We start from the raw sequence: 24,864 nt of genomic DNA on the forward strand, positions 1-24,864 counted from the left end.
TTTAATTATTTGTTATTTATATTATTTTTTCTTGTTGTTGCTATTTCTTAAAATTACATTGATGGTTAAAGGATTGTAAGTCAGCATTTCACTGTAAGGATGTGACAAATCTCACAAATCATTTCACCTGTTGTATTGTGACAAATACAATTTGATTCGATTTGTTGCCTCCAGTCATCCTGGCGACGAACTGTTTCAGTTTCACTCACCCAATATGTTGGACAAAAAACGGATGAAAAGGGCACTGATTGGGAATCTCAACACAATCAATCCAACTATGTACTATGTGGCTAAGGCTATTGCTTATCTATTTACTCTTTATTTAGGTCTACTTATTAAGCAAGCTAGCTACAGTGTAAGACTTGATAGCTCAATCATTAAGCTAGCTGGAACCTGTACAATGACACAGAGCCTTGTACTGTAGCTGCTGGAAGTAGCTGCTGGAAGGATGTCATGTCATCGCCTGGAAGTGGGTGAGTGTCAGACTTCTTCCGCAAAACTTTTTTCCCGCTACGGTGGCTACAGCTACTGGGATTGAAGTCATTTGGTTAGCTACCAAGAAATGTGACTCATGCACTAATAAAATAGCTACTCATCTACTCAAACTTGAACGACTGTTAGCATATCTCATAGTTGTCCAAATGTATTTGGCATCGATCATTGATAAATCAGATCACTTGTTAAAACGTTGGTTATTATGGGATTGGGGCAGGCTGCTGCAAGCCGAGCAGGGAACTATTCGTCATTGTATTCACAGTGCAATTTAGACTGGCAACTACACACTGAAAAGTTTGAGGGTTTATCTACCATCCCCTTTGCTAGATTTGAGCTAATCTGGCTCAGGCTAATGTTGTTGTTGTGCATAGGCAACTGAGGAATAAATAGCCTACTTCTTGGTTGTTGGATTCAATTTAAAGTTCCCAAAAGTAAGACGTGGTATTTATATATTTGCAGAAAACCATTCAGGTTTCTTTTGTGACTTTGGCTCGTGCTTTCTATATAATTATCTAAACAAAAATGCATTGTTCTGCTGCCTGTAAGCACAGTCCAGTAGTGCAACATCAATGTGAATGGCATAAGCTATATGGCATGGTCTTCTTGCATAACAGGTCTACTCTAGCTGTGATTGGTAATGGAGCAATGGGTCTGTGTAGATTCCGACCTGGACAAGACAGACAAGTTTTATTAGCTTTTATTTACTGCAGTGTCTATTAATTGCCCAAACGCATGGCCACTTGCTCATTCATTGTGATAGAATTTTCACAAACACCGACTACTTCATTTCCAAACTTTCTACGAATAATGAAAACATGAACATGTGCATATCTATGGCCGATTCACAAAATGTCATTACATTTGATGGTGCTAAATCTGTGTCAATTCCTCTTTAACACTGAAAAGTGTGGAACCATATACACACTGGCCCAGCGTTAATTTATAAAATGTCAATCACCTTAGATTTGAGCATCTGTGGCCTCCATTTAAGAACATCCTCAATTACTTAAAATGTGTCACTGGTGTAACCATCATTGATGCTACTACTCCTAGCCTACTCCTTAAAAATGATTGAAAGTCATTTAAGCTGCCATATCAGTTGATTTAGAATAGAACATTTCTGTTAATTTGATTTAAAAAATGACATGCCCAATGCCACTTCAATTCAAGAACGACCTACCTCAGTTTGCAGAGTTAGTATTGGTAGAGGCCCTGTCTTACCTTTTGCCGAGCGATGCTTCCATATGATGTTGGGTTCTGGTCGTCCAATGGCAAGACACATTAGAGTAATGTTGCTGCCCTCGTTCACTGTGATGTCCGTCGATATGTTTGTGATCTTTGCAGGTACTAAGGAAAGTGGACAAAAAAACATTGAATTAAATTCTAATTGAAAGTACTATCATTCAATTATTAATTTAGTAAGAATATAGATACAGCACTTTTGTTAGAAAAATGTTGACTTCATCTCAACCATCACAATTCAAACCATCAAAACCATGTAGCAAGCTTACAACTCATTTATGGTCATTACCATATAGAACATTGTACATTCTCATGAGACACTATCATATATAAATGTATAAATATATACTTTAGATAGGCATATGCCCTTTGAATGTTGGATTTCAGTCTGCATTGACTGCTATGTAGGTGTAATAAAACTCAAAATTGAACCTGAACTTACATGTTGCATTTGTGACATCCAGTGTGGCTAATAAGGGTTATTATAATGGAAGGAAAGGCAGATAGGTATGTAACCAGTGATTGGGGACCATGGGGTGAGTGGTTTGCTCTCGTACATCTCATTGACCTTTCTATCTAATGCTCTAATTATTATGCATTTCTAATGTTCATTTCTGGCTCATTTAGGGGACAGTTCCTAACCTACTTTTAAATGCCACAGAAGAGCTTTCTCCAATCCTTACAGATTTGGCTTGTCACCTAAAACCCTCACAAACTTTTCAGATGCACAATTGAGAGCATCCTGTTGGGCTACATCACTGCCTGGTATGGCAACTGCACCGCACACAACCACAGGGCTCTCCAGACACATCACCAGGGGAAAACTACCTGCCCTACCGCACCCGATGTCACAGGAAGGCCAAAAAGATAATCAAGAACAACAACCACCCAAGCTACTGCCTCTTTTCACCCCGCTACCATCCAGAACGCGAGGTCAGTACAGGTGCATCAAAGCTAGGACCGAGAGACTGAAAAACAGTTTCTAGCTCAAGGCCATCAGGAATGTCCACCAGAGCTGTTGATAGATAATGAATGTGCAGTTCTCTACCATAAGCCGCCTCCAACATTGTTTTAGAGAATTTGGCAGTACGTCTAACTGACCTCACAACCGCAGACCAAGTGTAACCACACCAGCCCAGGACCTCCTCATCTGGCTTCTTCATCTGTGGGATTGTCCAAGACCAGCCACCGGACAGCTGATGAAACTGTGGGTTTGCACTACTGAAGAATTTCTGAACAAACTGTCAGACACCGTATCAGGAAGCTCATCTGCGTGCTTGTTGTTCTCACCACTGTCTTAACCTGACTGCAGTTCGGCGTCATAACGATCTTCAGTGGGTAAATGCTCACCTTCGATGGCCACTGGCACGCTGGACAAGTGTGCTCTTCACGAATGAATCCTGATTTCAACTGTACCGCAGATGGCAGACAGCATGTATGGCATCGTGTCGGTGAGTGGATTGCTGATGTCAACATTGTGAACAGAGTGCCACATGGTGGCGGTGGGATTATGGTATGGGCAGGCATAAACTACAGACAACTATCACATTTGCATTTTTTGACGGCAATTTGAATGACATGACGAGATCCTGAGGCCCATTGTCTTGCCAATCACCCACCGCCATCACCTCATGTTTGATCATGATAATGCACAGTCCCATGTCACAAGGATCTGTACACAATTCCTGGAAGCTGAAAATGTCCCAGTTCTTCCATGGCCGGTATACTGACCAGACATGTCACCCATTGAGCATGTCTGTGATGCTCTGGATCAACGTGTACAACAGCGTTTTCCAGTTCCCGCCAATATCCAGCAACTTCGCACAGCCATTGAAGAGGAGTGGGACAACATTCCACAGGCCACAATCAACAGTCTGATCAACTCTATGCAAAAGAGATCTGTGACCGTGGGGCAAGATACTGACTGGTTTTCTGATCCATGCCCCTACCTTTTTTTAAGATATCTGTGACCAATATATGTGAAATCCATAGATTAAGGCCTAATGACTGTATTTAAATTGACTGATATCCTTACGTGAACTGTAACTCAGTAAAATAGTTGAAATTGTTGCATGTTGCATTTATATTTTAGTTCAGTGTAGTTCGCCTTTATGTAAGGTCAATTTCACTTAAGAATTTGGTGACCTATGAAATATACTTTTGCTTTCACTAGCTGGACAATACGGTGCCACTGACACGGCCTGCAACGAAAACATGCGGTCTCTCCTTCACTGCAGCCGAGATGAGTAAGACATTTAAACGTGTTAACCCTCGCAAGGCTGCAGGCCCAGACGGCATCCCCAGCCGCGCCCTCAGAGCATGCGCAGACCAGCTGGCCGGTGTGTTTACGGACATATTCAATCAATCCCTATACCAGTCTGCTGTTCCCACATGCTTCAAGAGGGCCACCATTGTTCCTGTTCCCAAGAAAGCAAACGTAACTGAGCTAAACGACTACCGCCCCGTAGCACTCACTTCCGTCATCATGAAGTGCTTTGAGAGACTAGTCAAGGACCATATCACCTCCACCCTACCTGACACCCTAGACCCACTCCAATTTGCTTACCGCCCAAATAGGTCCACAGACGATGCAATCTCAACCACACTGCACACTGCCCTAACCCACCTGGACAAGAGGAATACCTATGTGAGAATGCTGTTCATCGACTACAGCTCGGCATTCAACACCATAGTACCCTCCAAGCTCGTCATCAAGCTCGAGACCCTGGGTCTCGACCCCGCCCTGTGCAACTGGGTACTGGACTTCCTGACGGGCCGCCCCCAGGTGGTGAGGGTAGGCAACAACATCTCCTCCCCGCTGATCCTCAACACGGGGCCCCACAAGGGTGCGTTCTGAGCCCTATCCTGTACTCCCTGTTCACCCACGACTGCGTGGCCACGCACGCCACCAACTCAATCATCAAGTTTGCGGATGACCCAACAGTGGTAGGCTTGATTACCAACAACGACGAGACGGCCTACAGGGAGGAGGTGAGGGCCCTCGGAGTGTGGTGTCAGGAAAATAACCTCACACTCAACAAAACTAAGGAGATGATTGTGGACTTCAGGAAACATTTACATTTACATTTAAGTCATTTAGCAGACGCTCTTATCCAGAGCGACTTACAAATTGGTGCATTCACCTTATGACATCCAGTGGAACAGCCACTTTACAATAGTGCATCTAAATCTTTTAAGGGGGGTGAGAAGGATTACTTTATCCTATCCTAGGTATTCCTTAAAGAGGTGGGGTTTCAGGTGTCTCCGGAAGGTGGTGATTGACTCCGCTGTCCTGGCGTCGTGAGGGAGTGTGTTCCACCATTGGGGAGCCAGAGCAGCGAACAGTTTTGACTGGGTAGAAACAGCAGAGGGAACACCCCCTATCCACATCGATGGAACAGTAGTGGAGAGGGTAGCAAGTTTTAAGTTCCTCGGCATACACATCACAGACAAACTGAATTGGTCCACTCACACTGACAGCGTCGTGAAGAAGGCGCAGCAGCGCCTCTTCAACCTCAGGAGGCTGAAGAAATTCGGCTTGTCACCAAAAGCACTCACAAACTTCTACAGATGCACAATCGAGAGCATCCTGGCGGGCTGTATCACCGCCTGGTACGGCAACTGCTCCGCCCTCATCCGTAAGGCTCTCCAGAGGGTAGTGAGGTCTGCACAACGCATCACCAGGGGCAAACTACCTGCCCTCCAGGAGACCTACACCACCCGATGTTACAGGAAGGCCATAAAGATCATCAAGGACATCAACCACCCGAACCACTGCCTGTTCACCCCGCTATCATCCAGAAGGCGAGGTCAGTACAGGTGCATCAAAGCTGGGACCGAGAGACTGAAAAACAGCTTCTATCTCAAGGCCATCAGACTGTTAAACAGCCACCACTAACATTGAGTGGCTGCTGCCAACACACTGTCATTGACACTGACCCAACTCCAGCCACTTTAATAATGGGAATTGATGGGAAATGATGTAAATATATCACTAGCCACTTTAAACAATGCTACCTTATATAATGTTACTTACCCTACATTATTCATCTCATATGCATATGTATATACTGTACTCTACATCATCGACTGCATCCTTATGTAATACATGTATCACTAGCCACTTTAACTATGCCACTTTGTTTACTTTGTCTACATACTCATCTCATATGTATATACTGTACTCGATACCATCTACTGTATGCTGCTCTGTACCATCACTCATTCATATATCCTTATGTACATATTCCTTATCCCCTTACACTGTGTATAAGACAGTAGTTTTGGAATTGTTAGTTAGATTACTTGTTGGTTATCACTGCATTGTCGGAACTAGAAGCACAAGCATTTCGCTACACTCGCATTAACATCTGCTAACCATGTGTATGTGACAAATAAAATTTGATTTGATTTGATTTGACATATCCGTTTTGTTGAACACAGACGTTTGCAAAGTAAGCATCTGAAGATGGTCAACACAACATGTAAATATCAGAGCCTGATTTTCATTACAGATACCTTAAACAGCCATCACTGGTTCTTATCACATCAATAATGCCATAAGTACATTATAAACCAACTCCAACCCTCTATCAACCGTAGCCGGTCAACGGTAGCAACAGCAGTCAAGTGCTTTCAAAACAGGTATAACACCTCATCCAAGGAATCTGACATTTTGTTGTAAAGCGAAGGGACACGCTAAACTACACTGCAACTCCCTCAGCGGGTCTTAACCTTTGGCAGTCTAGTTTCCCTCAGTGTGACTTCAGCGTGAGGAGACCTGACCAGACTAACTGGCTGATGAAAAGCAGGGAGCAGAGTCTATACATCTCGGCCCTCCAAGTCTCCTGCTGAGATGAATGGGCTGGAGAGTCTGTGAAGGAACAGTTGACTGTAGTCTAGAGGGTTGACATCATTGTGTCAGCATTTTTCATGCTGCGGTTGGGAGCGGGTAGGTAGTAAGACAGACAACATTGGGCTGAAAATATATTTAGTCATTCCGCAGACTATTTGGAAACGGTCGTCTTTCTGCTTTGTGTGAGTTAGCCTACCTATTGTATTAAACGCACAACTTTGTCCCATTATTCACACACTCTCAAGATTCGCTGCTTCAAGTTAAGTAGCCCACCTCTCCTCTACTGTATGTGTGGTCTTTATTAAGTGGTGTAGGATGCCTATGCATGGGCGGAGAATCACGTAGCATTTATCTTTCCAATTCAATTAAATATGACAATGAATATCCCATTGAGCATGGTGAAGTTATTAATTGTACTTTGGATGGTGTAACAATACACCCAGTCACTACAAAGATACTCCGTTATCGGAGAGGAAGGAAACCCCTCAGGAATTTTACCACAAGGCCATTGGTGAGTTTCAAATAGTTTATAGCTGTGATAGGAGAAAACCGAGGATGCATCATCAATATGGTAGTTACTCCACAATACTAACCTAATTGACAGATGAAAAGAAGGAAGGCACTAAAGTAATACTGCAAAAAATGTGGCAAATCAATTCACTTTTTGTCCTGAATACAAAGTGCTGTGTTGTATTGTATTTTCCCCAAACATTACTGAGCACCACTGTCCATATTTCCAAGTATAGTGGTGATTGCATCATGTGTATCCATCTAATCGTTAAGGACAGGGGAGTTTTTCAGGATCAAAAAATTAATGGAATGGAGCTCAGCACAGGCAAAATCTTAGAGAAAAAACCTAGTTCAGTGTGCTTTCCACCAGACACTGGGAGATGAATTCACCTTTCAGCAGGACAATAACCTAAATCACAAGTCCAAATCTACACTAGAGTTGCTAACCAAGAGGCAGTGAATGTTCCCGAGTGGCTGAGTTACACTTTTGACTTAAATCTGCTTGACAATCTATGACAAGACTTGGTTGTCTTGGTTGTCTACCAATGATCAAAACCAATTTAACAGAGCTTGAAGTGTTGTGGAAATATTGTGCAATCCAGGTGTGCAAAGCTTTTAAAGACTTATCCAAAGGTGATTCTAATGTGTATTGGCTCCAGGGTGTGAATACTTATGTAAATTACATTTCAGTATTTCAATTTCAATACATTTGAAAAAAATCCACAAATACTGTATGTTTTCACTTTGCCATTATTGGGTATTGTGTGTAGATGGGAGAGCCAAAAATCAAATGAATCCATTCTGAATGTAGGCTGTAACACAACAAAATGTGGATTAAGTCAAGGGGTATGAAAACCTTCTGAAGGCACTGTATTTGTCTCTGCCTGCAAATCATCCTCATAAAAGGTAGGCTTATTCCTATATACAAAACGTTGCTCAAGAGAAAGTGCAAGTGTCCACTTTCATCATTGATGCTGCATCATGTTTAGTAGCAATACTTGCGAGATCAGGTGTGCATTTGGTCTCAATTAAATAGAGTAGGCTTACTTGTTCCAAATTTGCTGGGACAAGTGTGCTGAGTCACATACGCATAAAATAACATTACGGGACTGCAGTTGGGTTCGGGACCAGCTCTTTCAGTAGCGCCCAGCAGGTGTGGGCAGGTGCGGTATGAAAACCTGCAGGTGCGGGCGGGAGCCAATGACTAAATAAGTCCTGCTCAAACCTCTACCGAAGTCATCTAGCTTGATAATGGCGGTTGCCAGAGATTAAAACATGCTCAGTTGCAGTGCCCTGATGGTAGTCAGAAATCAAGACCCCAGGAAATGCGTCACTCTGTTCATGTCAGCACAGCAAGGGAGGGAGCTGATAATCAAGGTCTGTGGATGTCGGAAGATTTCTTTAGGGTGTTTATTTCACGATGGAGCTTTTCAATTTTCTGTTCTTATATGAATGGCTCCAAATGGAAAAAGTTACATAAACTTAGTTTGGAGTCATTAAAACTAGGTTTTTAACCACTCCACAAATTTCTTGTTAAACAAACTATAGTTTTGGCAAGTCGGTTAGGACGTCTACTTTGTGCATGACACAAGTCATTTTTCCAACAATTGTTTACAGACAGATTATTTCACGTATAATTCACTGTATCACAATTACATTAGGTCAGAAGTTTACATACACCAAGTTGACTGTGCCTTAAAAACAGCTTGGAAAATTCCAGAAAATTATGTCATGGCTTTAGAAGCTTCTGTTAGGCTACTTGACATATTTGAATCAATTGGAGGTGTACCTGTGGATGTATTTCATGGGCTACCTTCAAACTCAGTGCCTCTTTGCTTGACATCATGGGAAAATCAAAAGAAATCAGCCAAGATCTCAGAAAAAAAATGTAGACCTCCACAAGTCTGGTTCATCCTTGGGAGCAATTTCCAAACGCCTGAAGGTACCACGTTCATCAGTACAAACAATAGTACACAAGTATAAAAAGGGGGAGGCTTGCAAGCCGAAGAAGACCATCCCAAACGTGAAGCACGAGGGTGGCAGCATCATGTTGTGGGGGTGCTTTGCTGCAGGAGGGACTGGTGCACTTCACAAAATAGATGGCTTCATGAGGAAGGACAATTATGTGGATATATTGAAGCAACATCTCAAGACATCAGTCAGGAAGTTAAAGCTTGGTCGCAAATGCGTCTTCCAAATGGACAATGAACCAAGCATACTTTCAAAGCTGTGGCAAAATTAATTCAGGACAACAAAGTCAATGTATTGGAGTGGCCATCACAAAGCCCCGACCTAAATCCTATAGAAAATGTGTGGCTAGAACTGAAAAAGTGTGTTTGAGCAAGGCCTACAAACCTGACTCAGTTACACCAGCTCTGTCAGGAGGAATGGGCCAAAATTCACCCAACTTATTGTGGGAAGCTTGTGGAAGGCTACCTGAAATGTTTGACCCAAGTTAAACAATTTAAAGGCAATACTACCAAATACTAATTGAGTGTATGTAAACTTTGGACCCACAGGGAATGTGATGAAAGAAATAAAAGCTGAAATAAATAGTTAAAATAAAGTGGTGATCCTAACTGACCTAAGACAGGGAATTTTTACCGTTATTAAATGTCAGGAATTGTGAAAAACTGAGTTTAAATGTATTTGGCTAAGGTGTATGTAAACTTCCTACTTCAACTGTAATTTATCAATAGCCAGAAATTGTCAAAGACTACAGCCTCCCAAGTCATATACTGTTCTCTCTGCTACCGCACGGCAAGCGCCAAGTCTGTGACCAAAAGGCAACTGAACAGCTTCTACGACAAAGCCAAAAGACTGCTGAATATTTGATCAAATTGCTACCCGGACAATTTACACTGAACCCCTTTTATTATTTATGTATTTATCTTTATCTTATCTTTTACCCCTACACATGTACATACTGTATTACTTCAATTACCTCACCTAGCTTATACCCCTGCACATTGACTCAGTACTGGTTCTCCTTGTATATAGTGTCATTATTGTTCTTATTTTGTTACAATTTCCTTTTTCATTGAGCAAATATTTGGATTGCACACTTTTAAACTCTGCACTGTTGGGAATAGGCTCGTAAGTAGGACAAACCTATAGGTAGAAATGGTTGGATAAAATATTTTTGGAAGTGAAACGTAGCTGGATTCTCAAGCTTGGCAGCGACGATTCAGAAATCTCAGGTTTTATAGTAGGATGCTCTAAAGAGCCAAACAGCAGAGGAAATTCTGAAGAGGTCAAATACTTTACAATAAGGAATAGAGGAGTATGAAATACATGGCCACATTGTCACGACTTCCACCGAAGGTGGCTCCCCTGCCTGTTCGGGTGGCGCTCGGGTGGCGCCGGTCTACTAGCTGCCACCGATCCCCTTTTCCTTTTCTGTTTGTTATGTCTTATCAGTTGCACCTGTTTCTTGTTTGAGTTTGGTTCAGGACTATTTAAGCCTGTTAGGCCCGCCTGCTTTTGTGCGAGCTTGTTTTCTGTTAGTCTAGATTGGTTGCATGTTATGTTCCCTGTCTGTTTGTGCCCAGTTTTGGGTTGGACACTTTTGTCTTCGCCTGTTGTTTATGGCTTTAATTGTGGATACCGCAATAAAGTTTGCATTCCCCCATTTTCCTCTGCTCTCTGCGCTTGACTCCGCACACACCCCTCCTGGCTGAATGACACACATTGTTTCCTCAGAAAACCCAGCAGAGCAAAACGTGTGTGTGTGTGGTTTTTTTATGTGCGTGCATGCGTGTGTTTGTATGTCTGTGCGACCTTGGACTACTTTTTACAGCAGATTTGCAACCTATAATCGACTCAAAATCCACATATTCTATTTAATTACTATATAATTTGTATCCGGCATTAATGGAATCTTTTACCTTAGGAATCATGAAAATGTACTTTTGGCAAATCTCATCCATTGACATCTGCCCACACATCAAAGGCATTGTTACAGCTATGTTCTCCAAATCTATAGTTGATGTTCATTTATAACCAATCCAAAATGGTTAAAAATTTCAAACGGATTACTAAAGATTTTCCAACCTTACTACCTGTACACCTAGTCCCCAAAAACATCAGAGCCAACTTCTAGTGTCTCACCAACATACAGTATATAAGTATCTACTCATATGTACTCCTAAACTAAGTATGTACTCATTGTCAAATCAGGGAAGCACCCAGAGTCATAGAGCAGTAACATCTCCAAATATTTGAGTCTGGGAAGCATCATAAAGCACTGGGGCTTGGGGCTGCTTGAGCATTGACGGGAGGGAAAACTAGGCCGATATCATGCTGGTTGGTGGGAGGGAAAAGGGTGACACCTGGCTTTAAACTTCCAAGCTCTTCAATTCAAAGGCAGCTCTGCTCCAGGGACTGGAACTCATACAGTAGCATGCCTGTGTTCTAGGCTCCAGTCCAAATAATGATGTTGCATGAAAGTCAAATGGAATTATTATTTGACCCTGCTGGTCATCCATGAACTTTTGAACATCGTGGCCATGTACTGTTATAATCTCCACCCTGCACAACCAGAAGAGGACTGGTGATCAACTCAGAGCCTGGTTCCTCTCTAGGTTTCTTCCTAGATTCCTGCCTTTTTAGGGAGATTTTCCTAGCCACCGTGCTTCCACATCTGCATTGCTTTTAGGCTGGGTTTCTGTATAGCACTTAGTGACATCGGCTGATGGAAGGAGGGCTTTATAAATACATTTGATTGATTGATTTGATTGAATCACAAAGCTATTGCTTACGCTTATAGCTGTATTCCATTTATTTTTATCCCCCCAAAAAACTGATATCACAACCATTATACTCTGTAACTGTTTTCAAATCACCATTGGCCTCATGCTGAAATCCCTGAGCAGTTTCCTTCCTCTCCAGCAACTGAGTTAGGAAGGGTGCCTGTATCTTTCTAGCGACTGGGTGTATTTATACACAATCCAACGTAATAGTAGTTAATAACTTCACCATGCTCGAAGGGATATTCAGCATTTGCTTTTTTTAATATTTTTTTTACACATCTACTATACCAATCAGTGCCCTTCTTTGCGAGGCATTGGAAAACCTCCCTGGTCTTTGTGGTTGAATCTGTGCTTGAAATTCACTTCTCGATTGAGGGACCTTACAGGCAATTGTATGTGTGGGGTACAGAGATCGACTAGTCATTAAAAAAATCATGTTAACCACTATAATTGAACACGGAATGAGTCCATGCAACTTATTATGAGATTTGTTAAGCACATTTTTACTCCTGAACTTATTTAGGCTTGCCATAACAAAGGGGTTGAATACTTATTGATTCAAGACCTTTCAGCTTTGAATATTTTATTAATTTAAAAAACAAATTTACGAAAAGTTCCACTGAAATTATGGGGTATTGTGTGTAGATCAGTGACACAAAATCTCAATTTAATAAATGTTCAATTCAGGCTGTAACACAACAAAATGTGGAAAAGGTCAAGGGGTGTGAATACTTTCTGAAGGCACTGTATATGCAGACATGTGCACAGATAGGGGTCTACATGTGCCCTCCCACTCCAATGCGCCCTTCTGGGAGGTGGTATATATTAGGGCAATAATTGCGGTAAAGGAATTTCATCATGGGTCCCTGATATGTAATACACAGAAATGTATTATTATGGATATTAATGTCATTATTTTCATGGTGATGTATTATAAATAGGTACACAAATGTAGGAACATGTAATATCCTCCTTTGCATGTTTGGGTATTTTCTACAAATTATTCTACATTATTTTAATGAGCTCCACCACAAACAAGACCAAATTTAGTTGGATGGACTGGACCAAATCTAAACCAATAATAGACAAGTTTGGACATCAAAGTACCTAGTTTAACTTCTGCTTCCAACTCACACCCTCAAACACGTAGATCCCCTGAACGCAGCTCACTCTCCAGATCTCAATCACCTGAATTCTAATCACCTGTTCACACACTTGTATGGCATATCTCCAGTCAGAACAGAAAACAGCACAAACTTTTCCCTATCACATTTTCTGTCTGGTGCCTACATTGCCTTCATTGTTGTTTTCCTTACTAATGATACTTTGATAGGAACGCACACATGTCCAGAGTTAAGTGCCTTATTGCGTTATCATAATAGTTTCTGCATATTGTTTTATGTCGTTTCTACTGTAGTACACAGTATGTACAGTGCATTCGGAAAATACTCAGACCCCTTGACTTTTTCCACATTTTCTTATGGTACAGATTTATTCTAATATAGATGTTTTTTAAAATTCCTTATCAATCTACACACATCAATCTACACACCCCGTAATGACAAAGCAAAAACATGTTTTTGGTGGAGGGCTGCAGAGAACGTTGTGCTTCTGGGAGTTTCTCTCATCTCCACAGAGGTACTCTGGAGCTCTGTCAGTGACCATCACGTTCTTGGTCACCGCCCTGACCAAGGCCCTTCCCCACCGATTGCTCAGTTTGGCTGGGCGGACAGCTCTAGGAAAAGTCTTGGTAGTTCCAAACTCCTTCCATTTAAGAATTATGGAGGCCACTGTGTTCTTGGGGACTTTCAATGCTGCATACATCTTTTGGTACCTTTCCCCAGATCTGTGCCTCAACAAAATCCTGTCTTAGAGCTTTACGGGCAATTCCTTCGACCTCATGGCTTGGTCTTTGCTCTGACATGGACTGTCAACTGTGGGACCTTATATAGACAGGTGTGTGCCTTTCTAAACTACATCCAATCTATTGAATTTACCACAAGTGGACTCCAATCAAGTTGTAGAAAAATCTCAAGGATGATCAATGCAAACAGCATGCATCTGAGTTCATAGCAAAGGGTCTCATAGCAAAGGGTCTGAATAATTATACAAATACTGTATTTTTTTATGTATTTTTTTTATAAATGTGCAAGCATTTATAAAAATAAGATATCACTTTGTCATTATGTGGTATTGTGTGTAGATTGCTGAAAAATAAATAGTTTGTCAATATTAGAACAAGGTTGTAACGTAACAAAATAGAAAGGGGAAGGGGTCTGAATACTTTTCAAATGCACTGTATGTATGGAGCACAATGTATTCTGTTTGTATCCCTTTATAGCCGCAGACACGCAAGGTACGAATTTCATTACCTTCATGGTGTTATACTCAATTGGGCGTATGTAGCTAACTACATTTGTCTATTAATTCTGTAAAACAATGCTAATGGCGTCAGAGAAGTATTAGCTTGTGTTGTGTCCTTTGAAGCTGCCCTGGCCTTAGACTATAATGTCCTGGAAAAATCCTGACTTCATGCTGCACATAACAAAGAACTTGACTCCAAACCTGTGTTTTTTGGAGGGAATATATTGACGGAACACTAACATACCCTTCCATAAAATCAGGGACTCATCAAAGCATAGGTCCATGTATGGCAACAAATATCCAACCAAATGGCAATGTCAGGCTGGTAAGAACATTTTCCTTTTGTGTAATGGGTCTTTTAGGTTGGCAGTAGCATTGTTGATGAAATGTAGGCATCGCAACAGAACTAGGAAGCAGTCTTTGGAAAAGAGAGCAGCAAATAAGAGAGTTGCAAACATAGAATCCGTGCTCCATTATCCCCTTTAGGCAGTTCATCTTCACTATTCCCATGAGAAGGACTGTCACCAGGAAGGTTAACATTTCACTAATTGTGGTTGTCATCCATTTAGTGAGCTTCCCCCTCACTTCTGGCTCTCTCTTCTCCTGTAGCTCCAAGGCATAGCGATTGGTCTCCTCCACTGTCTCCCACCAGCTCCTCTATCAGAACAAACTTGAAGCACTCTGCCTCAGAGGGAGATGGCAAGGGGCTTTGCCCTCCAGACTGGGACTCAAAGCCAACAGCAGGACCAGGAGGGGTGAAATGGCTGACGGACTTCCAGCAACCGCAGACCTGTACTTCACCCAGTGTTGGTCGGCCTTCATCAACACCAGCATCTTCAGAGAGCCCTGGGACTTTGTTGGCGGGCAAGGGGTCCTTAGATTCTTGGCCAAAAGACCCAGGGCCTTGAGCTTGATGATGAGCTTGGAGGGTACTATGGTGTTGAATGCTGAGCTATCGTCAATGAACAGCATTCTTACATAAGTATTCCTCTTGTCCAGATGGGATAGGGCAGTGTGCACTGCGATGGCGATTGCAACGTCTGTGAATCTATTGGGGCGGTAAAGCAAATGGAAGTGGGTCTAGGGTGTCAGGTAAGGCAGAGGTGATATGATCCTTAACCAGCCTCTCAAAGCACTTCATGACGACAGAAGTGAGAGCTACGGGGCGTGCCATCAGTCTTGTGTGTTTTCATGTTCATCACTCACTCACTGTCAAAGTCCCTACATCAGCGCATAGCTACTCTGCTACATATTTTTTTTAAACGTGAAAATGCAAGCGCTTCACTCAAACGTCACATTTGCTTGTAAACAAAAACAATACTCTATAACCTTTCATTCTCATAACACACATCGCTAACTGAGTTATACATTTACATAAAGATTTTTTTTAAATGGGTAAAATCATTTAATTGGGATTATATTTTGATATATCAAACTGCTATGGAAACATGAAAAATCAGGGAACCGGTGAAGTAGTGATCGACAGCATCACCTTGAAAGGCAAACATTTCTCAGAGACGCAGGCTTGTGAATGTCACTCCAATCCCTGTTTGCCCCTTAGAAACCAGAAACCCCAAGGGTGAAAACTAACTAGTACCCTCAACATTGATGCGATATTAAATCCTTACATGGGCGATAGATTTATTTCTGGCCTTTATTATAATTGCTTGCCTGTTACTACCTCTGGGGGATCATGGAAGCTAAGCTGTTTGTGCAGAACATGCTGAGTGAACGTAACAGTGGGTTTGTGTAGCAATTGCCACATCTCTTCCACTCTAATAATGTTATTAATGGGGCTGTGTTTATGGCAGTGGAATGGGCCACTGCTTCATCACCCCTGGTAAAGTGGATCTTTTGGATTGCTCTCATGTTATTACAGGTTAGGAAAAATGCACTAGGTAATTAATTACCTTTGCTGTCTTTGCTGTCAAAAACAGCAGTCTGTTGTAGATGTGCAGGTATTTGTCTATGAGAAAAAAGCAGACATTTGTTTACATAAATGTTGTGGTTTAGGATATCGAGAGCTTAGTACTAATAAGGTTCTATCTGCATTTTTGTCACCTACTGAGTTATTGACTTAGCCTTGCTCTGTTCAATGTTCTCTACATACCCCAATTCATGTTAAGTTCAATAGATTACAAGATAGAAATTGCTGACACCATTCAGACCAATTCGAAACCAGTTCGAAGCTTTGCAGCCAATTATCTCAGAATTATCTTTTTGCAGATAGAACATCATACTCCCAAGCTCAAACACACAAAAAAATATTTTTAACCGCAATAGACTTCTTTGAGTTCATTTTGATCGGGGGAAATCTTTGGCATTGTGAGATGGATATGGTTGGAAAATATGTAAATATAGTTGGTTTCATGGCCGGTTCCAGGCATAAGCGACATAAGAGACCACTTAGGCTCCTGCAGACGCAAAGCCCCCTCCCCCCAGAAAATAAATAAGTATACTATATACAGTGCATTCGGAAAGTATTCAAACCCTTTGACTTTTTCCACATTTTGTTACGATACAGCCTTATTCTAAAATTGATTAAATATTTTTTTTTTCATTAGTCTACACAATAACCCATTATAAAAAAAGCAAAAACAACTTTTTAGACATTTTGGCAAATGTATAAAGATCACATTTACATAAGTATTCAGACCCTTTACTCAGTACTTTGTTGAAGCACCTTTGACAGCGATTACAGCCTTGAGTCTTCTTGGGTATGACGCACAAGCTTGGCACACCTGTATTTTGGCACACCTGTATTTTGGAGTTTCTCCCATTCTCCTCTGCAGATACTCTTAAGCTCTGTCAGGTCAGATGGGGAGTGTCACTGCACAGCTATTTTCAGGTCTCTCCAGAGATGTTCGATCGGGTTCAAGTCCAGGCTCTGGATGGGCCACTCAAGGACATTCAGAGACATGTCCCGAAGCAACTCCTGCGTTGACTTAGCTGTGTGCTTAGGGTTGTTATCCTGTTGGAAGGTGAATCTTTGCCCCAGTCTGGAGTTCTGAGCGCCCTAGAGCAGGTTTTTATGAAGGATCTCGCTGTACTTTGCTCCATTCATCTAACCCTCTAACTGGACTAGTCTCCCAGTCTCTGCCGCTGAAAAATCCTCACAGCATGATGCTGCCACCACCATGCTTCACCGTAGGAATGGTCCCAGGTTTCCTCCAGACGTGACGCTTGACATTCAGGCTAAAGAGTTCAATCTTGGTTTCATCAGACCAGAGAATCTTGTTTCTCATGGTCTGGGAGACCGTTAGGGGCCTTTTGGCAAACTCCAAGCAGGCTGTCATGCACCTTTTACTGAGGAGTGGCTTCCGTCTGGCCACTACCATAAAGGCCTGATTGGTGGAGTGCTGCAGAGATGGTTGTCCTTCTGGAAGGTTCTCCCATCTTCACAGAGGAACTCTAGAGCTCTGTCAGAGTGACCATCGGGTTCTTGGTCACCTCCCTGACCAAGGCCCTTCTCCCCTGATTGCTCAGTTTGGTCGGGCGGCCAGCTCTAGGAAGGGTCTTGGTAGTTCCAAACTCCTTCCATTTAAGAATGATGGAAGCCACTGTGTTCTTGGGGACATTCAATGCAGCAGAAATGTTTTGGTACCCTTCCCAGGTCTGTGCCTCAACATAATCCTGTCTCGGAGCTCTACGGACAATTCCTTTGACCTCATGGCTTGGTTTCTGCACTGTCAACCTGATGTAGACAGGTGTGTGCCTTTCCAAATCATGTCCAATCAATTTAATTTACCACAGGTAGACTCCTATCAAGTTGTAGAAACATTTTAAGGATGATCAATGGAAACAGGATGCACCTCAGCTCAATTTCAAGTCTCATAGCAAAGGGTCTGAATACTTACTGTACGTAAATAAGGTATTTCAGTTTTTTATTTTTAATACATTTAATATATTTAAATATATATATATATATATATATATATATATATACACATATGTTTTTGTTTTGTCATTATGGGGTGTTGTGTGTAGATTGATGAGGAAAATGTTTAACTTAATTCATTTTTGAATAAGGCTGTAAGGTAACAAAATAAGGAGAAAGTCAAGCGGTCTGAATACTTTCTGAATGCACTGTATATATACTCTACCAAAAATGTTCTGCAGCAGTAGCCAATGTCAGGAAAACATTTTTTTGCCAGCTGTCTAAACTTAGTTATCATGGTCGAATTACTGACGCAAGACATGTGCCCAGTGTCCCTGATCCTCACGAGCTCCACTTGATTTTGTTAGTCACTCTCACTCAAATGCCATATTAAAATAGCATAAATCATGGCAAAATGTGTAGAATTGCAGTTAATACGTTTCAAAACGGCAAAGTTTCTCTCAGCCCCATGGCAAAAGGTGTGGAATTGCAGGAAATTAACTTGATTTTTTTTTCACTCTGCCATCATAAAGGGGCCACTAAAAATGTTTGGCTTTAGGGCCCCCAAAAAGCTAAAGCCGGCCATGGTTGGTTTAGTAAAGTCCCAATCACTACTGTAACATGTTAAGGAAAAATCTTAGAGCAGCTGATATTTATTAAGCATCAGATATTATGTACATGCATAATTTGCATCTCTGCCTTCGGATAAAAGCCCAAAATAAAGCTTGGCAAAATAGCCTTGAATGTGCTTCTGGTTCACACCCGCTCTAAAATCATTATGTAAATTAGTATGGGAAGGCAGCGCAAAGCAGGCCAAATAGCCGTAGAACTCAATAGGTGAGAAATTGACTCTCCACTCCCTGTGGTAGGAAAAAAAATGAAGAGAGCACTTAATGTGTTACAAAGAAAAAAGCTTAGGAGATGACTCTCCAATTTCTATTCTCCTAATGTCGCCAGAATATTTCAAATGCCTCATTACTTGTGTTTGAGGGACTAAATTAGAGGCTCTTCTCCATCCAATAATGAGTCCTAACGCTTATTACGCCAATGTGCATTAAATTGAGAGGCCAATTCTTCCTCTTTTAGACTCCCCTTATGCTAGAGAGTGCTAGGGCCTAATCTAAAAACATAGAGTTACATCATTACACTTGAGGAAACCATAGAGGATCCAGTAGTCCGTTTAGAGGGCTTTATAATTGAATTGAATTATGCTTGCCCTCTGACACGTCACATTGTGAGTGACATTTTGCTCAGGAGATGGCATACGTTTTGATGCCAACCTGGAAAGACTGCCAGAATCCACCTCTGTTAGGAAGGCTAAAAGGATTAGCGTTGTCTGAAATAGCTCACCGAATCAGGTTTACAGGCAATGGAAGCCAATGTAATTTTGGTCAGATATAAACATCTTTATGCTATATACTCTTATCTACAGTTGACGTGGGAAGCTTACAAACACTTAGGTTGGAGTCATCAAAACTCGTTTTTTAACCACTCCACAAATTTCTTGTTAACAAACTATAGTTTTGGCAAGTCTACTTTGGGCGTGACACAAGTAATTGTTTACAAACAGATTATTTCACTTATAATTCACAGTATCACAATTACAGTGAGTCAGCGTCACGAATATTACCGAATAACCTGAGAGAGGACGTCCGCAGGGAGCTGGCTTGTCGGGACACTACACTCAGCCTGGATGAATCCGGTGAGACCATCTGCTAACTGCTCGTGGACGTTCTGAAAGGGTCCTGTTAGTTCCACCTCCTGACCCTCCCGCTCCTATCCCGATGGAGCTAGGAGGGGCCGAATCTAGGGAGATCGGAGGAGGAGGCTCCTCCTGTACCAGTTGTGGCCGGAGAGGGCACACTTCAGGTCGGTGCTGGAGGAGTTCATATGGGAGTCGAGAGGGCAGGCAGAACACTCCTCGGTTACCCCAGGTGAGTCAGCACCACACTCTCCCAGAGTTTCCTGTTGGTCACATGTTTTTATTAATTTGTTTCCTTACATTTTTCCCTTTCTCCAGCATAAGGCGCTAGTCGATTCAGGCGCAGCTGGGTACTTTATAGATCGCGGACTCGCTCAGAGGTTGAGGATTCCGTTAGTTAAGGTAGAACCCCATTTCCCCGTGCACTCTTTAGATAGTCGACTGTTAGGGTCAGGGCTGGTCAGGGAGGCCACAATTCCTTTGGAGATGATTACGCAGGGGAATCATAAGGAGCGGATTAGTCTGTTCCTTATCGATTCACCTGCGTTTCCGGTGGTGCTGGGGATTCCCTGGCTAGCTATTCACAATCCGACGATTTCGTGGAAACAGGGAGCTCTCCAGGGGTGGTCTGATGAGTGTTCAGGCAGGTGTGTAGGAGTTTCCATCGGTGTGACAACGGTGGAGAGTCCAGACCAGGTTTCCACCGTGCGCATTCCCGCTGAGTATGCCGATTTGGCTATCGCTTTCAGTAAAAAGAAAGCGACCCAATTCCCAATTGTCGATGGGGATTGCGTGATAAACCTCCAGGTAAACGCTGCACTCCCCAGGAGTCAAGTGTATCCTTTATCCCAGGAGGAGACGTTGGCTATGGATACATATGTCACGGAAGCTCTGAGACAGGGGTACATTCGGCCCTCCATGTCACCCATCTCCTCGGGTTTCTTTTTTGTGAAGAAAAAGGATGGTGGTTTGCGTCCGAGTATTGATTATCGAGGTCTCAATTCCATCACGGTGGGTTTTAGTTACCGACCACCTCTCATCGCTACGGCAGTGGAATCATTTCACGGAGAGTGGTTCTTCACAAAACTGGATCTCAGGAGCGCGTATAATCTGGTGCGTTTTCGGGAGGGAGATGAGTGGAAAACCACGTTTAGTGGTAAAGAATGCTCCAGCTATTTTTTCAATCCTTCGTTGACCAGATTCTCAGAGACCTGCACGGACAGGGTGTGGTGGCGTATATTGACGATATTTTGATCTACTCCCCTACACGCACCGCTCATGTGTCTCTGGTGCGCAAGGTTCTTGGGCGACTGCTGGAGCATGACCTGTACGTGTAGGTGGAGAAATGTGAGTTTTCCAAACGAGCCGTTTCCTTCCTGGGTTATCGCATTTCCAGCTCGGGGGTGGTAATGGAGGGTGACCGCGTCAAGGCCGTGCGTAATTGGCCGACTCCGACCACGGTAAAGGAGGTGCAGCGGTTCTTAGGGTTTGCCAATTACTACCGGAGGTTTGTCCAGTGTTTTGGTCAGGTAGCAGCTCCTATTACCTCACTGCTGAAGGGGGGGCCGGTGCGTTTGCAGTGGTCAGCAGAGGCGGACGGAGCTTTCCATAGGTTGAAGGCGCTGTTCACCGAGGCGCCGGTGTTGGTGCATCCGGACCCTTCTTTGGCGTTCATAGTAGAGGTGGACGCACCCGAGGCTGGGGTTGGAGCGGTCCTCTCACAGAGCTCGGGTACGCCACTGAAGCTCCACCCCTGTGCTTTTTTTTCAGAAGAAGCTCGGGCCAGCGGAGCGGAATTATGATTTGATAGGCTCAATTGATTCGATGGGCTCATAGTCTACCCTCGTCGGGTCACCCGGGTATTTCAAGGACAGTGCGAGGTCTTAGGGGGAAGTACTGGTGGCCCACCTTGGTGAGGGATGTGCGATTCTATGTCTCCTCCTGTTCGGTGTGCGCCCAGAGTAAGGCTCCTAGGCACCTGCCACGAGGGAAGTTGCAACCCCTACCCGTTCCACAATGGCCGTGGACCCATATATCGGTGGATTTTCTTACTGACCTTCCCCCCTCTCAGGGAAACACGACGATCCTGGTCGTTGTGGATCGGTTCTCTATGTCCTGCCGTCTTATCCCGTTGCCCGGTCTCCCTAAGGCCCTGCAGGCTGCGGAGGCTCTTTTCACCCATGTCTTCCGGCACTACGGGGTGCCCGAGGATATTGTTTCTGATCGGGGTCCCCAGTTTACCTCTCGAGTGTGGAGGGCATTTATGGAACGTCTGGGGGTCTCGGTCAGCCTGACCTCGGGGTATCACCCGGAGAGTAATTGGCAAGTGGAGAGAGTGAACCAGGAGGTGGGTAGGTTTCTGCGGTCGTATTGCCAGGACCGGCCAGGGGAGTGGGCAAGATACATCCCCTGGGCTGAAATGGCCCAGAATTCACTAAGCCACTCTTCTACCAACATGTCACAGTTTCAGTGCGTGTTGGGGTACCAGCCGGTCCTGGCACCATGGCATCAGAGCCAGACCGAGGCTCATGCGGTGGAGAAGTGGGTGCAGCGCTCTAAGGAGACCTGGAGGGCCGTCCAGGAGTCATTACGTCAGACGAGTGGACGGCAGAAGAAGAGCGCTGACCGTCACCGCAGTGAGGACCCCGTGTTTGCACCGGGGGACAGGGTCTGGCTCTCGACCCGAAACCTGCCCCTCCGCTTGCCCTGCCGGAAGCTGGGCCCGCAGTGTGTAGAGCCATTTAAAGTCCTGAGGAGAATAAACAAGGTTTGTTATCGATTATTACTTCCTTCGTATTATCGCATTAACCCCTCGTTTCATGTGTCTCTCCTCAGGCCGGTGATAGATGGTCCCATGCAGGAAGGTGAGGTTCCGGAGGTCCCTCCGCCCCCTCTGGACATCGAGGGGTCCCCGGCGTACACGAGCTATTCTGGACTCAAGACGCCGGGTGAGGGGCCTGCAGTACCTCATTGACTGGGAGGGGTACGGTCCGGAGGAGAGGTGCTGGGTTAAGAGAGTTCCATCGCCTCCAACCGGATCGCCCTGCGACTCGGCCTCCGGGTCGCGCTGCGGGAGAATATTACCGAAGGTGGCTCCCCTTCTTGAACGGGTGGCGCTCGGCGGTCGTCGTCGCCGGTCTACTAGCTGCCACCGATCCTTTGTTCCGTGTTCGTTTGGTTTTGTCTAATTGTATTCACCTGTTCATTGTTTGGTGTTAGTGTGGTGTTATTTAAGTTTGTTTAGCCCGCTTCTGTTTGTGCGGGCTTGTTCTTCTGTATTTGTGAGAGGTGTTAGTGTTTTGTTGGGTTTTCTCGCTATCCCGGTATTCTTACCTAAGGGTACTTATTGCAGTAATAGTTACGCCTGTGTTGGGTATAACTATTTTGTTCTTTTTTTAAATTTTGGACATTAAAGCGTGTTTTTTCCCGAAACCTTTGCTCTCTGCGCCTGACTCCACACCCACACTCATTGAGCATTACAGTTAGAAGTTTACATAAACTAAATTGACAGTGCCTTTAAACAGCTTGGAAAATTCCAGAAAATTATATCATGGCTTTAGAAGCGTATGATAGGCTAATTGACATAATTTGAGTCAATTTGAGGTGTACCTGTGGATGTATTTCAAGGCCTACCTTCAAACTCGGTGTCTCTTTGCTTGACATCATGGGAAATTCAAAAGAAATCAGCCAAGACCTCAGAAAAAAATTGTAGACCTCCACAAGTCTGGTTCATCCTAGGGAGGAATTTCCAAAAGTCTGAAGGTACCACGTTCATCTGGACAAACAATAGTATGCAAGTATTAACACCATGGGACCACGCAGCCGTCATACCGCTCAGGAAGGAGACGCGTAATGTCTCCTAGATATTAATGTACTGTGGTGTGAAAGTGCAAATCAATCCCAGAACAACAGCAAAATACCTTGTGAAGACGCTGGAGGAAACAGGTACAAAAGTATCTATATCCATAGTAAAACGAGTCCTATATTGACATAACCTGAAAGGCTGCTCAGCATGGAAGAAGCCACTGCTCCTAACCCGCCATTAAAAAGCCAGACTACGGTTTGCAAAGATCGTACTTTTTGGGGAAATGTCCTCTGGTATGATGAAACAAAAATAGTACTGTTTGGCCATGCTGACCATCGTTATGTTTGGAGTAAAAAGGAGGAGGCTTGCAAGCCGAAGAACACCATCCCAACCGTGAAGCACGGGTGTGGCAGCATCATGTTGTGGGGGTAATTTGCTGGAGGAGGGACTGGTGCACTTCACAAAATAGATGGCATCATGAGGTAGGAATATTATGTGGCTATATTGAATCAACATCTCAAGTCAGGAAGTTAAAGCTTCGTGGCAAATGGATCTTCCAAATGGACAATGAGCCCAGGCAAAAGGACAACAAAGTCAAGGTATTGGAGTAGCCATCACAAAGCCCTGACCTCAATCCTATAGAAAATGTGTGGGCAGAATTGAAAAGCATATGCAAGCAAGGAGGCCTACAAACCTGACTCAGTTACACCAGCTCTGTCAGGAGGAATGGGCCAAAATTCACCCAACTTATTGTGGGAAGCTTGTGGAAGGCTACCTGCAAAGTTTGACCCAAATTAGACCATTTAAAGGCAATGCTACCAAATACTAATTGAGTGTATGTAAACTTCTGACCCACTGGAAATGTGATGAAAGAAATTAAAGCTGAAATAAATCATTCTCTCTACTATAATTCTGACATTTCACATTCGTAACTTCTCTAGGTTAGGGGGCAGCATTTGGAATTTTGGATGAAAATCGTGCCCAAATTAAACTGCCTTCTACTCAGGCCCAGAAGATAGTATATGCATAATTAGTAGATTTGGATAGAAAACACTCTAAAGTTTCCAAAACTGTTAAAATAATGTATGTGAGTATAACAGAACTGATTTGGCAAGCAAACACCTGAGAAAAATACATTCAGGAAGTAGGATTTGTTTGTTGTTGTTGTAGTTTTCTATTCAATGCCATTATAGTATCCATTGACTTAGGACTCAAATTGCAGTTCCTATGCCTTCCACTAGATGTCAACAGTCTTTAGAAATT

General features: G+C 43.3%; 1 protein-coding gene across 2 annotated transcripts in view; it reads right to left on the reverse strand.

The window, feature by feature from the left end:
- The window catches only part of LOC118391032 (opioid-binding protein/cell adhesion molecule-like), a 403,605-nt gene that overhangs the window by 87,671 nt on the left and 291,070 nt on the right, over positions 1–24,864 (reverse strand). For both annotated transcript variants that reach the window (XM_035781967.2, XM_035781966.2), the window contains one exon: positions 1,717–1,842. In XM_035781967.2, coding sequence (XP_035637860.1) covers positions 1,717–1,842 — 126 coding nt within the window. The remainder of the gene's footprint in view (positions 1–1,716; positions 1,843–24,864) is intronic.

This window comes from Oncorhynchus keta, chromosome 12 (genome assembly GCF_023373465.1).
Source record: "Oncorhynchus keta strain PuntledgeMale-10-30-2019 chromosome 12, Oket_V2, whole genome shotgun sequence".
Classification (NCBI taxonomy): Eukaryota; Metazoa; Chordata; class Actinopteri; order Salmoniformes; family Salmonidae; genus Oncorhynchus; species Oncorhynchus keta.